General features: G+C 47.4%; 1 protein-coding gene across 2 annotated transcripts in view; it reads right to left on the reverse strand.

Moving 5' to 3' along the window:
• Positions 1-9,036: 9,036 nt before the first annotated feature.
• Positions 9,037-21,196, reverse strand: part of LOC135385795 (uncharacterized) — a 43,662-nt gene continuing 31,502 nt past the window's right edge. For both annotated transcript variants that reach the window (XM_064615314.1, XM_064615313.1), the window contains exons 15-22: positions 21,074-21,132; positions 20,069-20,120; positions 17,808-17,875; positions 16,679-16,812; positions 10,836-10,895; positions 9,571-9,672; positions 9,433-9,497; positions 9,037-9,363 (exon numbers count right to left, since the gene is read on the reverse strand). In XM_064615314.1, the coding sequence (XP_064471384.1) occupies positions 9,258-9,363; positions 9,433-9,497; positions 9,571-9,672; positions 10,836-10,895; positions 16,679-16,812; positions 17,808-17,875; positions 20,069-20,120; positions 21,074-21,132 (646 nt within the window). In that variant the 3' untranslated portion in view covers positions 9,037-9,257. The remainder of the gene's footprint in view (positions 9,364-9,432; positions 9,498-9,570; positions 9,673-10,835; positions 10,896-16,678; positions 16,813-17,807; positions 17,876-20,068; positions 20,121-21,073; positions 21,133-21,196) is intronic.

Raw genomic sequence — 21,196 nt, forward strand, 5'->3', positions numbered from 1 at the left:
ACCAGAGGCATATGCGGCTGAGCGGGCTAAGGCGTCCGTTCGTTGGTGAAAGCCAAGATCGTACTCAAGACTGGGAGGTGGTGGGTTCGAGTCCTATACCCTTGGCTTTCCGAAGACTTTCCAGACGAATGTCGGCACAATTCCCCCAGAAGTCGGCCCAGGACGCATACTAACCCCCCCTGCCCCCCTACTCCTTCCTGTTGTCCCCTGTCCACGTCCGTACGCCGCTCATAGCCACAGTTGCTTCGCGGCGCTAACATGCAATTAAAAAAGCTGACAGGGAAAGAGAAACAGTTCGCCTGACGCAGACATCACAGGCCATCGACGTCGGACGTTACAGCTACAAATCAAGCCCAAATGACTTCCAACCCCAACGACTGTGCCCAAATCACCTGTAGCTTTTGAAGGCTATATTTTTTATATGTGAAGTTTATATTTTACAAAATCAGAGTATATTCGTAAAGTTTTATAGAAGTATGAAATTACTCACAGTAAAAAGGCTGGTGATCCGGCCACTAGCCACGATACTTGGCTGACTCAAAATAAACATTGACGTCCTATGGTGTCCAAAAAGACTAGGAGTACTTTTAGGGCAGAGTGTTGGTGGGCAGGATTTGGCCATGGGCCAAGCAATTTTAATATTGTGTCAACGAAACAGGTAACGGAGAAACTGTTTACTGGGATGGATCCTGGAACTCGCAGAAACGGGAGCGAGCAAGCGAGTGAGTGTGCGGGATACGATGATACGATGACCACGATGGCCAATGGTCTGTCTCACAATTTCCCCCGGCGGTGAAAAGGAGTCAAACTGGCGACGGATGATCGGGTGCGGTTAGGGATTGATGAAAGGCTTAAGGGGGTGACGTGGACGGTTCCAGTGCCGCGGTGTCGACGGTCAGGAGGAGGGTCAACGGGTTCCACGACATAGTTGACCCCTGCGGTACGTCGCAGGACGCGGGAAGGGCCAGTGTAACGGGAGATGAGCTTTTCGCATAGGCCTGGAGTGCGAATGGGGGCCCAGAGCCATACTTTATGCCGAAACCTCCACCAAATGTGGCAAGGAAACAGGTAACGGAGAAACTGTTTATTGGGATGAATCCTGGAACTTGCAGAAACGGGAGCGAGCGAGCGTGCGGGATACGATGATACGATGACCACGATGGCAATCGTCTGTCTCACAATACAGTGAGAGTGCAGGAGTCCAGCTGACTTAGAGACACTGTGTGGTTCTGAAAGGTTGGCAGTGCGGCCAATGGAGAAGGATGTGCTGGAGATCTTCTAGATATCACTGCTGTGAATGAAAGATAGCGAATTCGGCTCTCCGGACGTCTTCGAGTAAACTTATTTTGATGACAATGAGCACGGGGATGATGAACGAGCCAGATTACATTAGACTTTCAACGAAAACTGTACGGACATCTGTTAGAAATACCTGTCGGAAAACCTAAGGCAAACCTCACCACACAGCGGTGGTGGGTTTCAAACCCCAAACCTATGAACGGTGTGCGGATCTGGAGTGATTGAGGAGAATGGCAGGAAGGAGAGCGAAAAGACGTCAGAGTGTGCGTCCCGGGCCGACCTTCAAGGGGAACCCTACGAACATTTGTTAGAATTATCGGCCAGAAAACCCAGGGCAAACTTCACAGCACAGCGGTGGTGGGTTTCGAACCCCAAACCTATGAACGGTGTGCAGACATGGACTTGTTGCGGCCGGTGGACAACGACGAGGATGGACACGCGCCTGGACCACCCGCTCCTGAGTTCCACCGGCGCGGCCATAAAGATAGGCCACCGTCATCGTCTCTCCGTGGCATACCATCACCGCCGGTGGTGAGTCGTGACGTTGCCCACATACGTGAGGCCGACAACGGCAAGCCCTATCACCACCACCACCACCACCATCACCGCCGGTCGGGACTCATGTAGAGGACCAACATCTCCTCTACATTTGGTGACCCGAACTATGAACGCCGGGGCTAGATTTTGAACTTTTCGCTATCCCGTAACGCTTGCTAAACGCTCGTGATCCCGGGTTGACGGCCAATGCGCGTGACGGAATGAGCGCGCAAATTTTGAAAAATAGCTATAACGATCGCTATGTGCACATCAAGATTGAGCCCATGTTCGGCGTAATTCGGCCCTTTTACCATCCCAAATTTGGCAACCTTCCCGCAAGTCCAGCACCGACGGCACGCTGCCGCGCAGCCTGGAAGCCCTCAATTTCCTGTCCGACGCATGGCACGAAGGAGAGGGAAAAGACGTCAGAGTGTGCGTCCCGGGCCGACCTTCAAGGGGAACGCTACGAACATTTGTTAGAATTATCTGCCAGAAAACCCTGGGCAAACGTCACAGCACAGCGGTGGTGGGCTTCGAACCCCAAGCCTATGAACGGTGGGCAGACATGGACTGATTAAGGAGAATGGCAGGAAGGAGAGAGAAAAGACGTCAGAGTGTGTGTCCTGGGCCGACCTTCAAGGGGAACTCTACGAACATTTGTTAGAATTATTGTCAGGAAACCCAGGGCAAACGTCACAGCAAAGCGGCGGTGGATTTCGGACCATAACACTTTGTGGTCCGCACAGGGGTACATTCCTCGCAATTTCATAGGTTCACAAGTTTGCTTCTGCTCCGCCTTCGCTTGCACAGGGTGGGAAGCCGTTAAATGCTCAGGGGCGTGCTCACAGCCACGTCGCGATTTTTTTTAAAATTCCCTGTTAGCGCCGCGAAGCAACTGTGGTTATGAGCGGCGTACAGACGTGGACAGATGGAGGGCGGACAGCGGGAAGAAATGGGGGATAGGGGGTTAGTATGCGTCCTGGGCAGACTTCAGGGGTAACTGTGCCGACATTCGTCTAGAAAGTCTTCGGAAAACCCAGGGAAAACCTCAGACAGCGCAGCCGGTGGCAGGATTCGAACCCGTGTCACCTCCTAGTCTCGCCATGGAAAGCGATCATCCTAACCACTATGCCACGGGAGCTGGTTCCATACTGCACTCATGGGATGCCGTTGCGATGTGGGGAAACAGGAATAAAAATACAATGGTGGCAAAAATATTTTCAGTTCTGTTATTAGTTCTGTAAACTCTTATTAATACTAAACCTGTACACAATCCAATTGGGCTATGTATCGTGCCATATCCTGATAAATGCCACGACTTGTCCGACATCAGTCCAAACTTGTATTATATCTTCCATGCAATATTTTCATGAAACTTTAGTGGTCGCGAATAAGAGACAAGTAGGCAATGGGTGCAGAACAGAATGCTTCTTTCTCCACGCGCTCTCGTTGTTCAGCGTGGTGGCGACGGCACGCGCTGTCGTGCAGCCCGACGATTGGTGGCGGCGGCGATTGAGCGACTACAAAGCAATGTTGTTAGCGTTAAGAAAAATGGCGGAGGGAACACGTCTAACGCGTGCAAGTAGGCACAGACGTTGCTATGGCCACGCACGTGCTCCAGGAAGCAAACGTCGCGCTGGTTCACGACGAAGTATAAACATCTTTTTTTTAGGAGTGAAACTTGCCGCCTTTGCTGAACAGGCAGACCTCACTTCTTTTTTTTTTTTTCATTTATTTTACTTATTGACGTCATCCACCCCAGCACATCAAAGCAAGCGCAGCGTGTCCTAAGCGCCCGATCGCACAGGGCGACACTGCACAAGCTACGTTGTCTGCCGTTGGAGTGCTGAAGAAAAAGTAACAGCGTCATACAGGCTTCGCCAGTCCCCCATCCCGCGTATGTGACTGATATGCGCCCTTTCTCTGTTATGATCGCACGGACGAAACAGTTTAGCGCATAGTACCTTGACATCACATGCTTTCCACTAGCACAGTACTGGCCCAAACTTTTTCTTCTTCAGGACTCCCTGTTGCGAAGTAAGCTCAAGAACACGTAATGCATTCATTGGTGGACAGGGGAGTGGAAGAGCGTCCTTTTGCGCTTCACCGCGACCAGCTGCGACAAAAATATGTAAACCGAAACCAATTAGTTACTGCAACAAATGACTCGCTTGGGTGCCACATTTTATCGAAAAGGTGTCCACTGAAGGTCCCAAAAGGGGTAGTACCCATTTTAATGCCGACGGCGCCCTGATTTAGAAGTTATGTTTTTCACGAAACTCATTTGAATTATTTAAATAATGAGCGCCTCCCACTCATTCACACGGTACGCAGCTTGTAGGTGGTATCGGACAGATACTTGTAAAAGTTATTCGATTGGTGCACCCGTTCGTGAATTATTTAGCCCAGACGTATGGCACAGTCTAAAAACAGAACTTCACGCATAGCACGCTGTCCGCCAACCATTGCCAAGAATGATAGGGTTATCGCTTCTGGTTCGAAGAGAGAGGGGCGTACGCCTTTTTGTGGCAATTTGAATATATGAAAATTGCCACAAAAAGGCGTACGCCCCCCCTTTTTTTCTTCGAATCAGAAGCGATAACCCTATATCATGCGTGGCAATGGTTGGAGTACAGCGCGCTATGCGGTGAGTGCAGTATTTCTACCAACTGTAACCATAGAAGAATACGCGTTTGTCTAGCGGGTATATGTAAGTATTTGACGGTCCGTGGAATACTTTTGAGAAATGGTGGCTATTGCTATGTGCAAGTTATGTCCTACACTCTCAGAAAAAAGGGTGGAGCAGTTACACCTTTTAGGAGGTGATAGTTGTCGCATGTGTTGCGCCTAAAAGATTGAAAAGTTCTACCTGATACCTACGAATGATAGGGTTACCGCTTCTGATTCGGTGAGCGGGGGGGGGGGGGGGGGCGTACGCCTTTTTATAGCAATTTGGACATATGATAATTACTTTTACCACCCTTTTACACCCTTTATCAGGTGCTATGCTGACCTACACTCTTAGAAATGAACTTCACCACATAGCACGCTCCTAGCCAACCATCATCCCGAATGACAACGTTCTCGCCCCTGATTTGCTGAAAACGGGAGGAGGATCCTATTTTGTGCCCATTATGGACGGCACAAAATAGGCTCCTCCTCCCGTTTTCAACAAATCAGGGGCGAGAACGTTGTCATTCGGGATGATGGTTGGCTAGGAGAGTGCTATGTGGTGAAGTGTATTTTTAAGAGTGTAGGTGGTAAATATAGAAGTCACCACCTTTTCGCACCCTTTTTTCTTAGGGTGTGGGTATCTATTTTTTGTACACAGCGTACGGCAGTACATTCGTAATATACAAAACTTCACCGGAAAATTGTTCCAATCCCACACTCTTAAAAATGAACTTCACCGCATAGCACGCTCCGAGCCAACCATCATCTCAAATGATATCGTTATCTGCCCTGATTTGTTGAAAACGGGAGGCGTACGCCTTTTCTGTGACAATTATGAACAGCATAAGTGTCACAAAAAAGGCGTACGCCTCCCGTTTCCATCAAATCAGGGCAGATAACGATATCATTTGAGATTATGGTTGGCTAGGAGCGTGCTATGCGGTGAAGTTCATTTTTAAGGGTGCACGAGGCGATTGTCTTCCGACCTGTTCTTGTTTTTGTTGTAACTTCTCGCCATAATTTGTACTGTTGGTACATGTGGAAATACACTGGAAGGACTTGCCGTGCCAGGTTAATAATTCGGTTAGTGTGAGAGAGAGAGAGAGAGAGATTATGGTTTTAATGGCACAAAGGCAACAAAGGCCATAATTCGGTTAGTTCGGTTAATAATTCAGCCAGGTAAATAAGAAAAATAGTCCGCCTACATGCACTTGTGTGGCTACATGTCCCACGTGCCGCAGGGTAGAACTACAGATAATTTCGACCTCCTGGGGTTCTTTAACGTGAGGAACACCGCGCTGGCAGCGATCCTCCACATAGCTACCGTTCTCGGACGAGACCGAACCCGCGATCTTGAGCTGAGCACTGCAGCATACAGACACCGGCCCTGCCGAGTTGTCCTTTCGTGTTGTATTTTGTCATATGTTTCATTGCCTCAGCTACTAGCTACTACTTTGAGAAAGATGCCGCCCGCCACGTGTATTCGTCTCTGCGAAGTGAGGGTTACCGGCCACATGTAAGAGGGCATGTGCTGAGTGTGAGGGCATGTCCCAGTGTTTCCTGGCGTGGCTTTGTATACGTATGTTGTCGAAAGGTAAATAGGCAGCATTCCTGACCGGAAATATGAGGTTGTGGGTTCGAATCCCAACTGTTTGTGACTTTTCAACTGCCGTTAATATTATACTTCCACGCAGTAACATCATAGCACAGACACGCTTCATTTGCAGTTCTGTTCTCACATCGTTGCGGAGTTTCTGCCGTACACTTACGGCCGTATTCTTAAACGATCCTCAATTCGGCACCCCTCTTCGACTCCACTGAGTGTGGGACAGAAGCGCTCCTTCCCTTAAAGGAGCTAGGAAAGCACTTTAATCACTAGCATTTTTTGAACCAATTGGTTAATAAGCATACTAAAATGCACCATGCGAAGTAATACTATCAACAGGTGCATAAATATCGCAGAATTCGATTTTGAAAATCGCGACCGTGCGCAACGGTGGCAATACCCGGAACGAGCCGTCGAGCCGCTTGCGTCATTTTGACGTCAGAAAGGTGGAGCCCCTGATTGGTTTCGAAGAACGTAGTCTGCTATTTTTCACTCGGAACCCCGCTGCAGCGGTGGAAGAAGTTTCTTTTGCTTTTTCTTTGGTTTATCAGATACAGTAAACGAAGACTGGTCTACAGACACTGTTCAAGGTTAAACCGTGAGATTGTAGAGGCCTCCTCATTGAACTCCCCGATAGAGTCACTGTACCCGGGGGAACAGTAACAGTCCCCCGGTACAGTGACTCTACTCCCCGAGCGAAGTCAACCAAAAATCGGTCAACCTCTCCCTGCTTGACCTTGCTTTCCCTAAAGCGACCTTCCGGAGTAGGTGGATTATGAAAATAAACTTCAGGTGCCAGTTAGGGTTGCCACCAGGCCGGTATTATACCGGCACGGCCGGTTATTTGCTCTCTCTGCCGGTTGCCGGTAGGAAGGTGATACCGGCAGCCTTTTGCCGGTATTTGTGGCTCAACACCTTTCATAGGGGCTTTTACGGGGTTTTCCTTTCAACATTCCACTGCAGCTTCAATAAATCTGGTGCACAGATCCAACTCCGTAGTCACCAGCCGTTTTCTTCGTTATTCATTATTATCATTGTTGTCTTGAGCCAGTACGCTCGTTCTTTCTCTCTCTCTGTATACTGTCCACCCCTCACTTACTTTCCCTTTCCCGCGAACATTTCTTCCTTTCCCTCTATTCCACCTCCTCTCCCTCCGCCGGTATTTTTCACTACGAAAGGTGGCAACCCTAGTGCCAGTTGAACGCTGTTCTGTCCGTGTCTGTGTTTTGTATGCTGTTCGTTATCGTGGTGACTGTTTCTTGTTGTGTTGTTGGTGGCAATACGTATAAACACAGTGCGGCACTAAGCGCTGCTTCACTTCACGCCTCGAAATGATCGCTGCATGGCTATGACCACTAATTCCGTCCGCTATGTCATTATATCAATATACGCTATATCTCTAATTCGCTATGATCACTATAGTGCCCGTCACTTTGACTAGCAACTTTGTTAGCCATTCAGTTAATTCCTTATTCAGCTGGAGGAGTGTTCTTGCCCATACGTTGTCAGATACAATCCAGTGAAATCTATCGCAATATGCCGTCGCCGGCACATCGTGGCATCAGGAGTTGAACATTCATTGCCTGAGTTACACACCAACATAGCCAAGCAGTGTCATAAGACCACCACAATTTATGGTCAACTTACCAACCATCGAGCTAAACGAGAATTGGCCGATGCAGACTACAAATGTGGACGACGCAGACACGCAAGTTTGAGTTCATCCGTGCTCGGCGCCATTTGTTTTGTCACCATGTACTAGTGCATCAGTTTTATCCACCATATAGTGACCGACAACGCCGGTTAAGTTTGCGTCCGACGACATATCAGCGTGCACTGAAACAACACGTGACTAGCGTAAATTTTAGCTGACTAGAAAATGCAGATGTTGCGCGCGGAAAACTGCCAACGGCAAACTGTGACTAACCCAGCCATAATATTGCAAGCACACAACTAACCAACCAACATGCCGCCCTGCTAAGCCAAATGGCTTCTAAATGTGTCTTTCGTTCGCTAAGGCGACTTGAACACATATAGAAAATTCCTGAATTTGAGTGGTTAAATATTGATGTTATGTTCTTAATCGCGGCATAACATCTTACGAAGCAGCATTTCCCCTTTTCCTTGTTTCCAGAACATGAATTTCGAGAACAGGGGTTTCACGACCATGAATATCGAGGTCCTCCCTTATTCATCCCTTGACAGAGAGAAAGCAGGGTGAAAGAAAACGGAAAGAAAGAAAAAGAAAACCAGTCAGCACTGACCCGGATAGAAGCGCGGTCGCCGCTTTCAACTTTTATTACGTCACCAATGACGTTTTTTTCTTTCTCCTCCTCGTTTGACACGGAGGAGCGAGTCGAGTGGGAACACGCGCGGCGATTTTCAAGTGTCTTTTTTTCTACGAAAAACATCGCGCACAGAGAAAATTTTCGTGTTAATCACCAAGTTAAGTTACCTGCTTCCACAACGCGTTCGGAACGGAAAATTTTTGAGATGGCTTTCAGAGCTCCTTTAAGGAGCCAGCGGGCTTCAAGGAAACATCGACACTGCAGTGTAGTGACTTCCTCTGCTTGGGAGGCGTTTCGAGTGAAGGTGTATGTTTGAAACAGAAAACCGGTGTCGAGGAGCAGCTAGAGTCGAGGGTCGTTACCGTCCTGGACGGAATCGAATAACACACTGACCCTCGCTGGAGGTGTTTTGTACTTGAGAACGTAGGTCGTACATGTCGTCAGACGTGGGATAATCATTACACGCGGTGACCAGGAGTGTTTTTCTAGCGCCACCCTTTAGCCATTCAGGGTCATACGGAACCACAAGTGAACGGTCCAAAAGGATGTCCACGACCAAGCGCCAACTCCTCCGGCAGATGTTTGTGCACCTGGTATGTCATTCATGAAGAAGAAATTCACTCGACAAAATAGTACATTTGTACACAGGGCCCTTTAATGGGAAGTTAAAAGACGATGTAATTTAACGATGGCAGCACCAGCTCCTTCGCTCGCTTTATCTTACACCATTCCAGCAGAATAAGCTAGACGTCCTTTGTTGTCTACGAGGTGACAGGCTTAAAACGATTCTGACTGATATGTATTTTTAAAAACTAAAACGCAGATTTCTGCGACGGGCCGCACTCTGGCAGCAGCTAGGGTCCCCAGACACGGCACTTTTTGGACGGGTTCATCGTACTCCTCTCAGAGCACTTGAATGCTTTCTGGAATTCCGGGCTATTCTTCATGATAAAGTTGACTCTGCGAGGAAGAAAACATTCACGAACGATGTCTACGCTCACACGCCCAAGCTATGAGACGTTAACACACCTGTCTTTTGTTGACATGCGTAACGATCCTGGTTGAGTGAGCGTGTTAGGCGCGTCGCAAAAACTCTGAGAATACGAAACAGAGTATATCGTTTAACACGACAGATCTGCAGCGAACCTCCTACGAGGGCACGCTTACCCATGCATACTCCATGAAGAAGAATTGATCAACAGATGCGTTCACTGCGTTCTTAAAGCTGCTTGCAGAAATTCCTTTTTGATTGATGAAGTCCTTGTATATCTGCCATTAAAATAATCGCGGATAATTACCGAGCGGTACACAAGCGAGACTTATGTTGAATTCCAACGGCAAGTTTAGAGCAGTCAGCCGACTCCATGGGGGAACACCCCGCTCCATCTAGGAGCGCACGACCTGTATCTGAGACTGGAACATTCGTGCACCCGTTAGAGCGAGCGGGAGTGGAAGGGCGCTCGCGCTCGACCGGACACAGCTCTGATCGGATAAGAAAGCCACAGCCACAGCCGAATACCAGTCAAAGCGCTAGCATGTGAGGTGAAATACCAGCAGGCATGGGTGCAAACTTGCAGCGGGAGCTCCCGCCATGTCAGTGATACTGAAGGGAGGGGAGCGGAAGGGACCGGAAGCACAAACCACATGCCACGTGACGCGGGAGTACCAGTCAAACCAGCCTGTTATAGCGAAGCGGTCGGCGTTACTCCGTGTAGCGACCTTGGCCCCAAGACCGCGCCAGAACTGCCGCTGGAGGACCCAAACTCTGCTTCCAATATGCCAATTGAACAGAATTGTTCCAGACAGAGCAGCCAGGCTTGCTTTCAGTTCGCCATTGGAATTCAACAATAGCAACTGCGAAGTCAATGACCTTTTTCACCTATATAATCGTAACTAATGTTTATTAGTTCCGCGTTACAGAGGTATAACAATGCCCTGCCGTATCGTACTGCCTGTGGAAGTTCAGCTGTCCACCGACAGGATGGACACCACACCCCAAAAACAAACCGAGGACATTCTAGAAAGCTTAACGGCTAGTGCGCTTTGTGACGTTAGGGGTGACTTGTCTATAGAGTTGATAAGCCTGTGGAAATAATCCGAAGTCTGTGGACTACACGACAGAACAAAAGAAGAGGGCGGTTTCCATCAGGTGATGTAGTTTTCCGCGACAACTCCACACCCTATGCAGCATGAGACAATATCTGGTATATCTGGGTAGCAGTTCCGGGGTAATCAGGAGCTGAAGACTAGCGTGATGGAGAAACGTAGGCGGTTTTTGAGGAAGCACATGCAAAAGCCTGTGCCACGTTATGATAATAAACACCTACAAACTGTACTACAATATTTTCTTCACTCTTGTACACGCTCATCGGAAGGTAAAAGAAACGTGCATAGCCTTCATCGCAAGAAGTACAACAAACACCTGAACTTACTCGGTACGCTGGCGCTATGGCCCCACTCTGAGACATGATGGAAAGTAGTGTTCCCCAATCCTGCAATACATGACAAGTATTGATTATCTGATTATGCAGCCCCAGCGTAGCGCTGCAGATCGATCACGAAGCAACAAGAGAAGGAGACTCAAGCAACACGATGTATTCAAGTGCACCCTGGGTGCACAACTTGCATACCGGTAGGAAATGAAAAACAGTGAAAAAAGTAGAGATAGGCCGAATCCAGGATTTCTCGAATCCGAATCCGAATTCAAGGAAGGTTCTGCAAATCCACGAATCTTTTGAATCCTTTGTTCGAAAATAGTTTAAAAAGCCAGGGAAAAACTATTCTACAGAAAAGTGTTCGAAGCAGAATTTGATATACGAGGGGCGTTCAAGTCAAACCGGGACTTTCTGTCTCCTGAGTGTAGAAATGGCTCGTGCTACTTCTTTTTCGTCATTTTCACACGCGACAGGCCTCCGCGTTCACCACGTGGTGGTCCAAAGTGTGTGCAAAACAGAAGACACGTGCTGGACAAGATGACCGACAACGAGGTGAGCGCGCACATCGAACAGCGAAGTGTCATGAATTTTCTCGTGAATGAAGGCGTAAAGTCATCTGAAATTCACAGAATACTTCAGGCTCAGTATGGCCACGATACACTTAGCCGCAGCGAAGCGTTTGAGTGGTGCAAACGGTTCTGAGGAGAGCGTACATCAGTGCAGGACGATCCCGGCCGGGGCGGCTCAGAGCCCAGTGTCAGAGTTCCTGAGAACATCAAACTTGTGGAGCGCCTGATCCTCAAGGACCGACGGATAACATGTCTCGAACTGGCTCGAAAGAGGGACCTTTCTGTGGGAACGTTGAACACTATCATTCATGAACACCTCCAGTTTCGGAAAGCCGGACCTCATCACCAAAGGAGTCCTCCTCCTACAGGACAATGCACGCCCGCATACCGCGCATCTCACGACACGCACCTTACAGGAACTTGGCTGGGAGTAGCTGCCACATTCCCCTTACAGTCCAAACCTCACCCCCAGCGATTTCCATCTCTTCGGGCCACTCAAGGCGTTCCTTGGGGTCCGCCACTTCAGCTGCGACGACGGGGTCAATGCGTTCCGATCATGGCTGCTACGCGCCGGTAAGGATTTCTACGCTGCTGGCATCCAAGCCCTCGTGAAACGCTGAGACAAGTGCATTAGTGCAGCTGGAGATGACGTTGAAAAATAAAACTAATTTCTCGCCTGTAAGTTCATTTTACTTTAGCGAAATATGAAAAGTCCCGGTTTGACTCGAACACCCCTCGTATTTAAGAAAAACAAATTTCGAGAGAAGACATACCCATCCATCATATACTTCTTCCTAAGTGTAACTTATTTGACATGTTGTTCATCGACTACAGGAAATACATAAAACTAAGAAACAATCAAAGAAAAACCGTGTTACTTTTAAACTTTTAATATCGGAGCTTTATGTTGTGGTTTTGGCGAGCATCGGGGACCGCCGGCCAAGCAGGCATGGAGGCGACGATTTTAAAAAAGAAACAAACAAACGTGGTTGGTGGATTCGAAAGATTCGATTCGCTGTTTTGGGCACTGGGATTCGGATTCGCGAATCTCGAATCCCTGCCTAGGATTCGAGGATTCGGGTATTCGCGATTCGGTTGGCACATCCCTAGAAAAATGAAAAAAAAAAAAGACGCATCCATCACAACCAAGGAAATGTAACCGTACTGCACAACGTTGCAGAACACGGTGATACACAAGAGACAGTGTGAAAGATTGCGTGGAGGTTTGAAACGGTGGTATTATGGAAGAAATCAAATATTTCGTAAAGTTTCAGTTTCGTGCTCAAACACGATACGTCTTTATCAGTGACGACATTCCGTAAAACAATGAAGCGTTGAACATGCAAACTGCATATAACTACACTCTTAAAAATGAACTTCACCGCATAGCACGCTGATAGCCAACCATCATCTCGAATGATATCGTTATCTGCCCTGATTTGTTGAAAACGGGAGGCGTACGCCTTTTCTGTGACACTTATGCTGTTCATAATTGTCACAGAAAAGGCGTACGCCTCCAGTTTTCAACAAATCAGGACAGATAACGATACCATTCGAGATAATGGTTGGCTAGGAGCGTGCTATGCGGTGAAGTTCATTTTTAAGAGTGTAGGCGAGGGGATCGACATATGCAACCGGGCAATCTAATCATTCGTAAACCTGCTTCAGCATCCCACTTTCACTGAGTGAAGATGTCAAGGACCACGTTCTCGGCTAGACCACGAGCGTGCCGTCCACGAGACAAAAAAAGAAAAAAAAAGAAAGGTTTAGAAAAACAAAGACGGATTGGATAGGATAGGAAGTGTGCTTTGTTGGTCTTAAACAGATTGCAAGATTAATAACGTACCGCCGGGAACTGCAATGACATCGTTCAAGCTCTGTTGTCGAGAGCGAGGGAAAACTGTTGTATTTGTTCCCTTCCTTTCGCATTATTTTAATCTTTCTTATAGCGAATTGAGCTGGTCGTTTTCGTGCAGCGCAGTGTAGTGTACCAGTGTGGGTTCAGCCTAGAAACGAACGAAGAGCGAAGAAAATGGCATAGATGCGGGCGAGTTGGTGGATAGACTCCATACTGAAGGTGTCTGAGCAATGGCCGGAAAACAGAAGAAACAATACACGTGGTGTGTTTTGTGCTCCGTGGTGTGTGTTCCTCTTGCGTCTTCTGTCTTCCGCCTATTGCACGGGCACCTTCAGTAGGGACCAATGAAACGCGACGCACGTTGGATTGAAGCGGCCGTGTGACATGCACGCTCGAGCCAGTGCTACTTTTTCCGCACGAAAGCGACCAGCTGAATTTGCTATTAGATCTATTATCGATTTGCTATGACGTAGGCATATATAAAGCGGGGCTACGTGTTCCAGGGGGGCAATTATGAGCAAGTTAAAGAAAACCGAAACCGGGAATAAAATAAATGATCAAATTCATAGGATTCCCACCGGGAATGGTGCAGGGGCTATCCCTTGTGCTCCTCGCACAAGTTCCTCCTCGCTCCTCCAAGTGCTCCTCGCACACAATTCGCGCGCATTTTCTACCTCGTGTCGGAAACTTATGGAACTACCCTCGTATAACGTCGGCAGGATATCCATTTAATAACAAGATGACACACTCGAGGTAAGATGAGGTAAGATGAGGCAATTAAACATAAACGTATGCAACTGGGCGCCGTTGGCTTCTGTTGTGTATGTCGCCTCATCTTCTACAACGTTATACATAAGAAAGCCGCCACGAGCGTCTTCGTCTATGGGAATTTGAGAGTGACTGGCAAGAATATAAGAGAGAATGTGTTGAGGATGAGTGCGTGTCCCCGTGTTTCCTAGCGTGGCTTGGTACGTTGAAGAGAGGCGGCTAGATGAGGGTGTAATTGGGATCATCTCTGACCAGCCATGATAGAGTGTGGGTTCGAATCCCGCCGCTGATGCGTTTGCTTCAACTGCCATCATTCCATTGAAGTATGGGCGTTGTGAGTCTTGTGTTGTGCTTGTCCTTCTATGTTCAATTGCCTCATCTTCTACAACGTTGCGGTATTTTTCTTTGTCTTCCCACAGGGTCTTTCGTCCTATTTTTACACGGCGGTCATCAGGAAATGGAAGATAAGGGTTCGATGATTCGGGCAACATCTCTTTCCTGGTTGTTGTAAGTAAACTAATTGAAAAAGTTAATTTAGCTTCGCTTTACCCCAGAAAAATCCGGAGCCGAAAATCCATCAGCCATTTGTCATTGGACTTCTCGACAGTGTTGGACGTAACGCAGTTATCGTAATCGATACTTTTTTTTTTGTATCGAAGTACTCACCGCGATACTTTTTTAAATCGGCATCGGAAAAGTATTTCCGTTACAAATTTATCATAACGCGATCTCCGTATCGTTACAGATACTTTTTTTAGTGTCCCACCCTTTCTTAACCAACCATGTTTCTTACTCTTATTCATTGTCATTGGTCGGCCTCGCGCTCGAGAAGAAGCCTGTGGACACACTCCCACCTGCTTCGTAACGGGAATTATACCAAACACGGGTTCATTTTTTTCTTCGAACCTGGAGGAAATAGCCACACACTTAAAAATAAACTCCACCACATAGCACGCTCCTAGCCAACCATCATCCCGAGTGACATCATTCTTTTCCAAGATTTGCTGAAAACGGGGGGCGTACGCCATTTTTGTGGCATTATGCAGTTCATAATTGCCACAAAAATGGCATACGCCCCCAGTTTTCATCAAATCAAGTGAAAGAACGTTGTCATCCTGGATAATGGTTGGCTAGGATTGCTATGCGGTGAAGCTCTGCGGTGAAGCTGTGCGGTGAGTGCATGCTGGGCTCAACAAAAGAGTTGAGGTCAACGAACAGAGGCAAAGTCCTTGACAGTGCGCTCTGGATTCCACTGCTAAGCTGCTGTGTCGCACTGAGTCCCGCTCACATATATACAGGGTGTTTGCTCTAACGTGTCCAGAAATTTTATTTAAAGCGAGCGATAAAAGAGAAACGAGCGCTACTTTTCAGCTACTCGACTAAGAAACAGGTGCTACTAGTGAAGCAGTACCTGTTTCTTACTCAAGTAGCAGAAAAGAACAACTTGCTTTTCTTTTATCGCTCGCTTTAAATATAATTTCTGGACACGTTAGGGCAAACACCCTGTATACTGTGCTATTGTTAACTTCGGATAGGTTTCCTTGGTCAATTGACTCCACGGTATGTATGACACTAACGTAATTGTCATATCTGTCTCTGTCCAGGGTGTCGAACCGAAAGGTGGTTCGTTCCGGTTTCTGTTTCGGTTCAAAGTAAACGGTTCAGTTCCGGTTCAGTTCCGGAGCAAGAAAATAACGGCTCAATGCCGGTTCGAACCGGTTCAGTTTGACATGTCGTAAGGAGAATTGATTGCAGCGAAAATAATCCCCTTTATTCTTTCCAACAGATAAGTTAGAAGGCCCTACCATGTGACCTATGAAAAAAAAAAAAAAAAAAAAGAAAACAAGGAACCCGTCTTTCGCTCTGGCACATTGTTGTAATGTGAGGTTTTTGGAGTTTCCTACCCAGACACCGATGGATGACATGTATTGTGCACTTGAGGTCTTGCGTTACGTGCCCTTGAGGGCCGAGTAGTTCAATTTTCCATTTGAACCGAAAACATATTTTCGGTTTCCCTCCTGCGCATAAAAATTTTGTTTCGGTTTTCGTTCCGTTCCGGTTCGCCCAGAATTAACGTTTTGTTTTTGGTTCGCTCCGGAACCCTGCCTCTGTCAGCTGCCGGAGAGGCCACGGCCTGCTAGGATGACAGAGTAAAGCTTGGAGAATCAGCTATTGATAAAAGTTAAGTAAAGTGTCCGAGCTACACAATAAATATGCTGTCTTTGTGCTGCAAATCTATTATATATAATGGTGCTAATTTGCTATTATACAAAATGGCATGTTCACGTAAACGAGATTTCGATGTTGCATCTTACGTGTTTCGAACAAAAGCATCGGACAAAGAACCGCGTTTCATTTTTGTATCTGTAGCGAGAGTACCGATATTGGAATTTCGATACTTTTTACCCAAGTAACGAGTATCGGTATGGCGATACGATACTTCAGTGACGGGTAACACTGCTTCTCGATGCATTTGCCGGTTTCTCTTGAATCCCTTGAAGTGTTGCAACGTTACTTGCGCTCTCAATACATTTTTCGGGAAGGGTATAAGGCAGCTCAATGGAGGAGGTGGAGGAAATAGAGTACTACGACCTCCGTCCCTGTACGTAAATGGACGGAAATAAATGCGTGTGGGTATTACTTACAATTGCAGACATATTTACTTTGGTCCCGAGTATTTGGCCGGCATAGCACCTCTTCACAGATTCAAATTGGCGCTTTGTACCGGCGCTCCAGCTGTACTTTGAGTAAATGTCATCCGTGTGCTTTGGAGACCCTCCTACGTGGATGAAAGAACGAATTTGTCAAGCGGAACGCAGGCAACACGATGCACTGAAGTTGTTGGTACATGTATAAGAGCACGGGCATTTCCAAGGTTGTTTTTGCCAAGCTCCGCACACATACTTGACAGGTACCCCCTATGCACCTGGACTTTCGTTGTATTGCTTGTGATATGGTAAAAATATAATTGCCAAATTTCCGAAAATTTTGGAAACATTGAAAATTAAACACAAACGACATACCAAACTGGTATCAAGCACACTTATTCTAATGAGAAAGGCAACAGTTCCTGGAAGCTGAAGCGACTTGGAGGAACGAAAACAGAACGAATCGGACAAGACAGACTCGAAACCATTAATGAATCATGTGCTCATTGCAGGTTTTGAGTGCGCGTTGTCCTCTCCGTTCCGTCTCTGCCCTTCCGTGTCGTCTCAAACACAAGGAAATATTTCCCCGCATTCCACTGTTTTGTTCATACGTTTATCCCGTAACATTACAAGATACAGTCCATGCTGAATCTTTACTGACGGGGAGGATACTTTCCGCATGCAGGGATAGACCGAAATGACTGCGTCATTCCGAGTCAGTACCACCAGTAGTAAAGCCATGCAAAACTTGGGCAAACTTGCAGTACTACGGGCTCCTGGCCTTTTGCCCGGAGTCGACGATTCGCACATGGTACAATATTTATACGTTATTTTTCGCGGACAAACAACTTTGAAAAGTTCGCAATACTCAGAAAATGCGCAAGTGCCATTCGAAAATTATGGCGGCACTCTTTCGCTGACTGATGTGTGTTTTTGCTTTCTAGAAGTCATTCCGACACTGACAGTGCATAACTAGACGATACCGCCAGAGAAATTCTGTCTGGAAGTGTGTTTCCCACTTTGAGCCCAACGAAAGATTCGACAAAAAGCAAGATAAAAGCATTCTTCGTTTTCTGTGTTACTTCTTTAGGCAGAAATTCGTAGATAAAAATCAAACATATCTTACCTTCTTCTAGAAGTGTTACCATAAGACACGCAGACAGCTTAGTCACAGCGTTTGGGATGTGAAGTAGCCTAAAAGAAAATTTGTGTGCATGTTTACTTCAATCCGTTTAATGAGCTTCCCCAATTTTAAGAGAAGACGGTAGAGGTCTAAAAAGTAAGAGCTTTTGTTAGTCACTATTATAAGGGCGCAAAATAGAGCATCGCGGCAGAGCGAAAGCTGTCTTCAGGCGTAACGAAGGTAAGTCACAAAACAGATTAAGCGCAGGCTATTTTTCTTCGCTGATAGGAAAGGTAGACAATGGGAAACGCATATCAATGGTTTTCTGTGACGAGACGACCCTCAGTTAGAATGCTAGCAGGGGTTGGAAACTACGTTCGGCCATGATGGGTCGTGGGTTGGTTGTCGATGTTCCTGCCACAAGCTACTACATAGCGTCGACATGACGCTAACGTGACTAAGCAGTTCAATACATTGTGAACGCGAGTACATAGGGTCAACAGTATTTTAAAGGCGATGCCATTGCTTTAGCGCACTTTTGGGGGCTCGGTGTAGCCGCGTCGCGTCACGGAGAGCAGACGTACCCTCACTCTCACTTGCTCTTGCTGATCTCTGTTTTGAGAGCTGCCTTTATCGTACACTTTTCGTAGAGCGCTTCCGAGCTGCTGAAACTTCCCCTTTCAATTTCGTGTTAGCGCCGCGAAGCGACTGTGGCGATGAGCGGCGTACAGACTTTGACAGATGGAGGGCGGACAGCAGGACGAAATGGGGGACAGGGGGTTAGTGTGCTTCAGGGGGAACTGTGCCGACATTCGTCTGGAAAGTCAACTGGAACACCCAGGGAAAACCTTAGACACCACAGCCGGTGGTAGGATTCGAACCCACCACCTCCTAGTCTTCCAAACGACCTTGTCTACCACCAACGAGCGGACGCTTTCTTTTACCCACTCTGGTAGCACATGCCGCTGGTCGCTCAGTGTCTGCACAGCTCGTCTAAGGTGATCTCGTCCACGTCATCTGGCAACACGGACGCTGCGTAGTTACAGCGGGACAGCGGTACAAGCTGTGGGAAGCTCAGCCGAAAGCGCCGCTTCGAAAACAACGTCGCCACTGGCGCTAAAGCCGAGAAGAGCTGTTATTGGCTGCGCCAGCTGCCTTGTTGCTGATTACCGTCAGAACATTGACGTCAGTGTTCTTCGCACCGATTGGATGAGAATCATTTGATTGAGGAGAGCGGTTGGAGACGGGAGAAGTGTCACGCTTGTTCGCGTCTCCTTGCTTTTGCTTGTGTGCCTGCTCCGACCGTTAATTTCCTCACTCGCAGGCGCTTGAGGGTAGTTTCTGTCTTCGCAGACGATTCAACGCTATCACGGTTACCAGGTCGTCGAATTCTTCGTCCTCGCTGTCAGAATCCACAAGTTCGATGGCTGTTTGCACAATTGTTGAACAGTTCATTGTGTTCGAAATTAAAAAGCAGCAATGCACATGTGATTGAAATGTCACACGCGTTCTTACAATCCGTAGCGGCTCTGCACCGCCCGGAACTGGTACAGGGAGTGCACGTTTAATCGAACAGACCTTCTGATACCTAGGCCTAGTGCCCTATTTGAGTGCACCAAAATACGGGCGCCTACTTAACGCAACCAGTGCCATCACATTTCGTACTCGTTTGGCACTGCGCAAAAGAGCAGCGTGATTTTTTTCTTCCGTGTAGCTGTGAAATGAAGCGCTCCAATGTGCTGCTTGGGACTGCTTGCATCGTGAGTTTCTTCTCTCTCTGACACGACAGCGACAAACGAAGGGGAAAGTGCGCATCGCGAGAGTGAGGGGGGCCCCTCTCCATCTCCACCCAGCGTGAAGCGACGCGGCTACATCGAGGCCGCAAACGTGCGTTGAAGAAGTCACCTTCTCTAAGGCGTGATTCACAAGAAACGACGTTTTTTGTGTCACGTTCGGGTGAAAGAGCCGTCTACATTCAGCGTCCGCTCATCGACGTGTCTGATCCACAGAAGCGCGTTTCTTTCTCAGCACGAACACAGGGTCCGTGAAAAACACTGAAACCCGCCAGCACCATAGACTTAAGTGGTCCGTGCGCTGTCCGCGACAGGACACGGACAGGAAACGGACGAGAAAAACCCTCGTGTGAACGAGGTCATAACTGTCTAGAAGTACGATATCGCTGCACAGCTGATTATGCACTTGACTGTATAGAACCATCAGATTTTTTTTTAAATCTCGGGGTCAAGACAATACGGTGCACTTACAAATAGTTCTCGTTAGAAGGCGCGCTGACGTTGAAGAACGACACGGGGACATCTGGAAGTGACAGACAAATAGGATTACAGGAGGAATTCCTTTTTCATGTGGGCTTATTGAGTGACAATTTGCTATGGATAGTACGAGTAACATCGAACTATTTAGTAGAAACTATAGTATTAGTGTAGTACTAGGAAGCCATCGCAACCTTTGCTGTCTGCAAGAGATCATCTGTGAGGAAATCAGCCGTCATAGTTCACTTTTTTCATTGTTTACGGCGGACAGGTCGTTACACAAGATCTGTTGTACGGTCTGATTTTACTTCCAGGGAATTGAGAAAAAGAAAAAAAGAAAGAAAGGAAAGACCAATGGCAGACTTGGGCAAGGGAAATGCCTATCCAGAAGCTCACCATTACGAATGAGACTGGTGGCACATTCCGAAGGTCAAGTCAAGCTCCTGGAAGGCTTGCGCAGTGACGTCATGTTTGGTCACGCGACATTGGAAAACACGTTGCCGCACCGAAGCCACAGTAGGAGGACATGCTGTCAGTTGTTGCGGTATGCGCGCATTTACGAGAGGAAATTGTAAGAACACACGCTCCTGCCTCATACGGCCCCCCAGTAAGACGCCTGGGACGCATCCCCGTGTTTTCCCATGTCACGTGGCTCCAAAGCGCTCAAAGGCTGCGCGTGAAGTCATGTGCACCAGCCTCACTAGCTTAGCATCGACGAGGGAACGAAAGTCTTACCTTGATGGGTTTTGTGTTTGTTTAACAGTGGTGTTCAATGATGCTAATATGTTATGATGTGATGTCATAAATGTTTAATAGATGAAAAGTCGCGTTTCGATAAGTTGGACGCACATGGATTACAATGTATTTAAGAAAATGCGCGGCGTCTTGGCAAACGTGTTTTGTATTTCACAGTATGGCTGCATACGTGTACTCTCCATAGAAACAATATGCATTGACATGCTCTTCGCACCAGCTAATGTAATAAATAGCATAACATACATATCTGCTTCATCTGTACATCGTAGGAGCAGGCTGTATCGAAGACTGTACCAAGCCACCTGCAAACACACGTCTTTAAGACAAATACGTATGCGGCCACAGTTCGCATATCTGATGCCATCG

The sequence above is a fragment of the Ornithodoros turicata genome, chromosome 2 (assembly GCF_037126465.1).
Source record: "Ornithodoros turicata isolate Travis chromosome 2, ASM3712646v1, whole genome shotgun sequence".
Lineage (NCBI taxonomy): Eukaryota > Metazoa > Arthropoda > Arachnida > Ixodida > Argasidae > Ornithodoros > Ornithodoros turicata.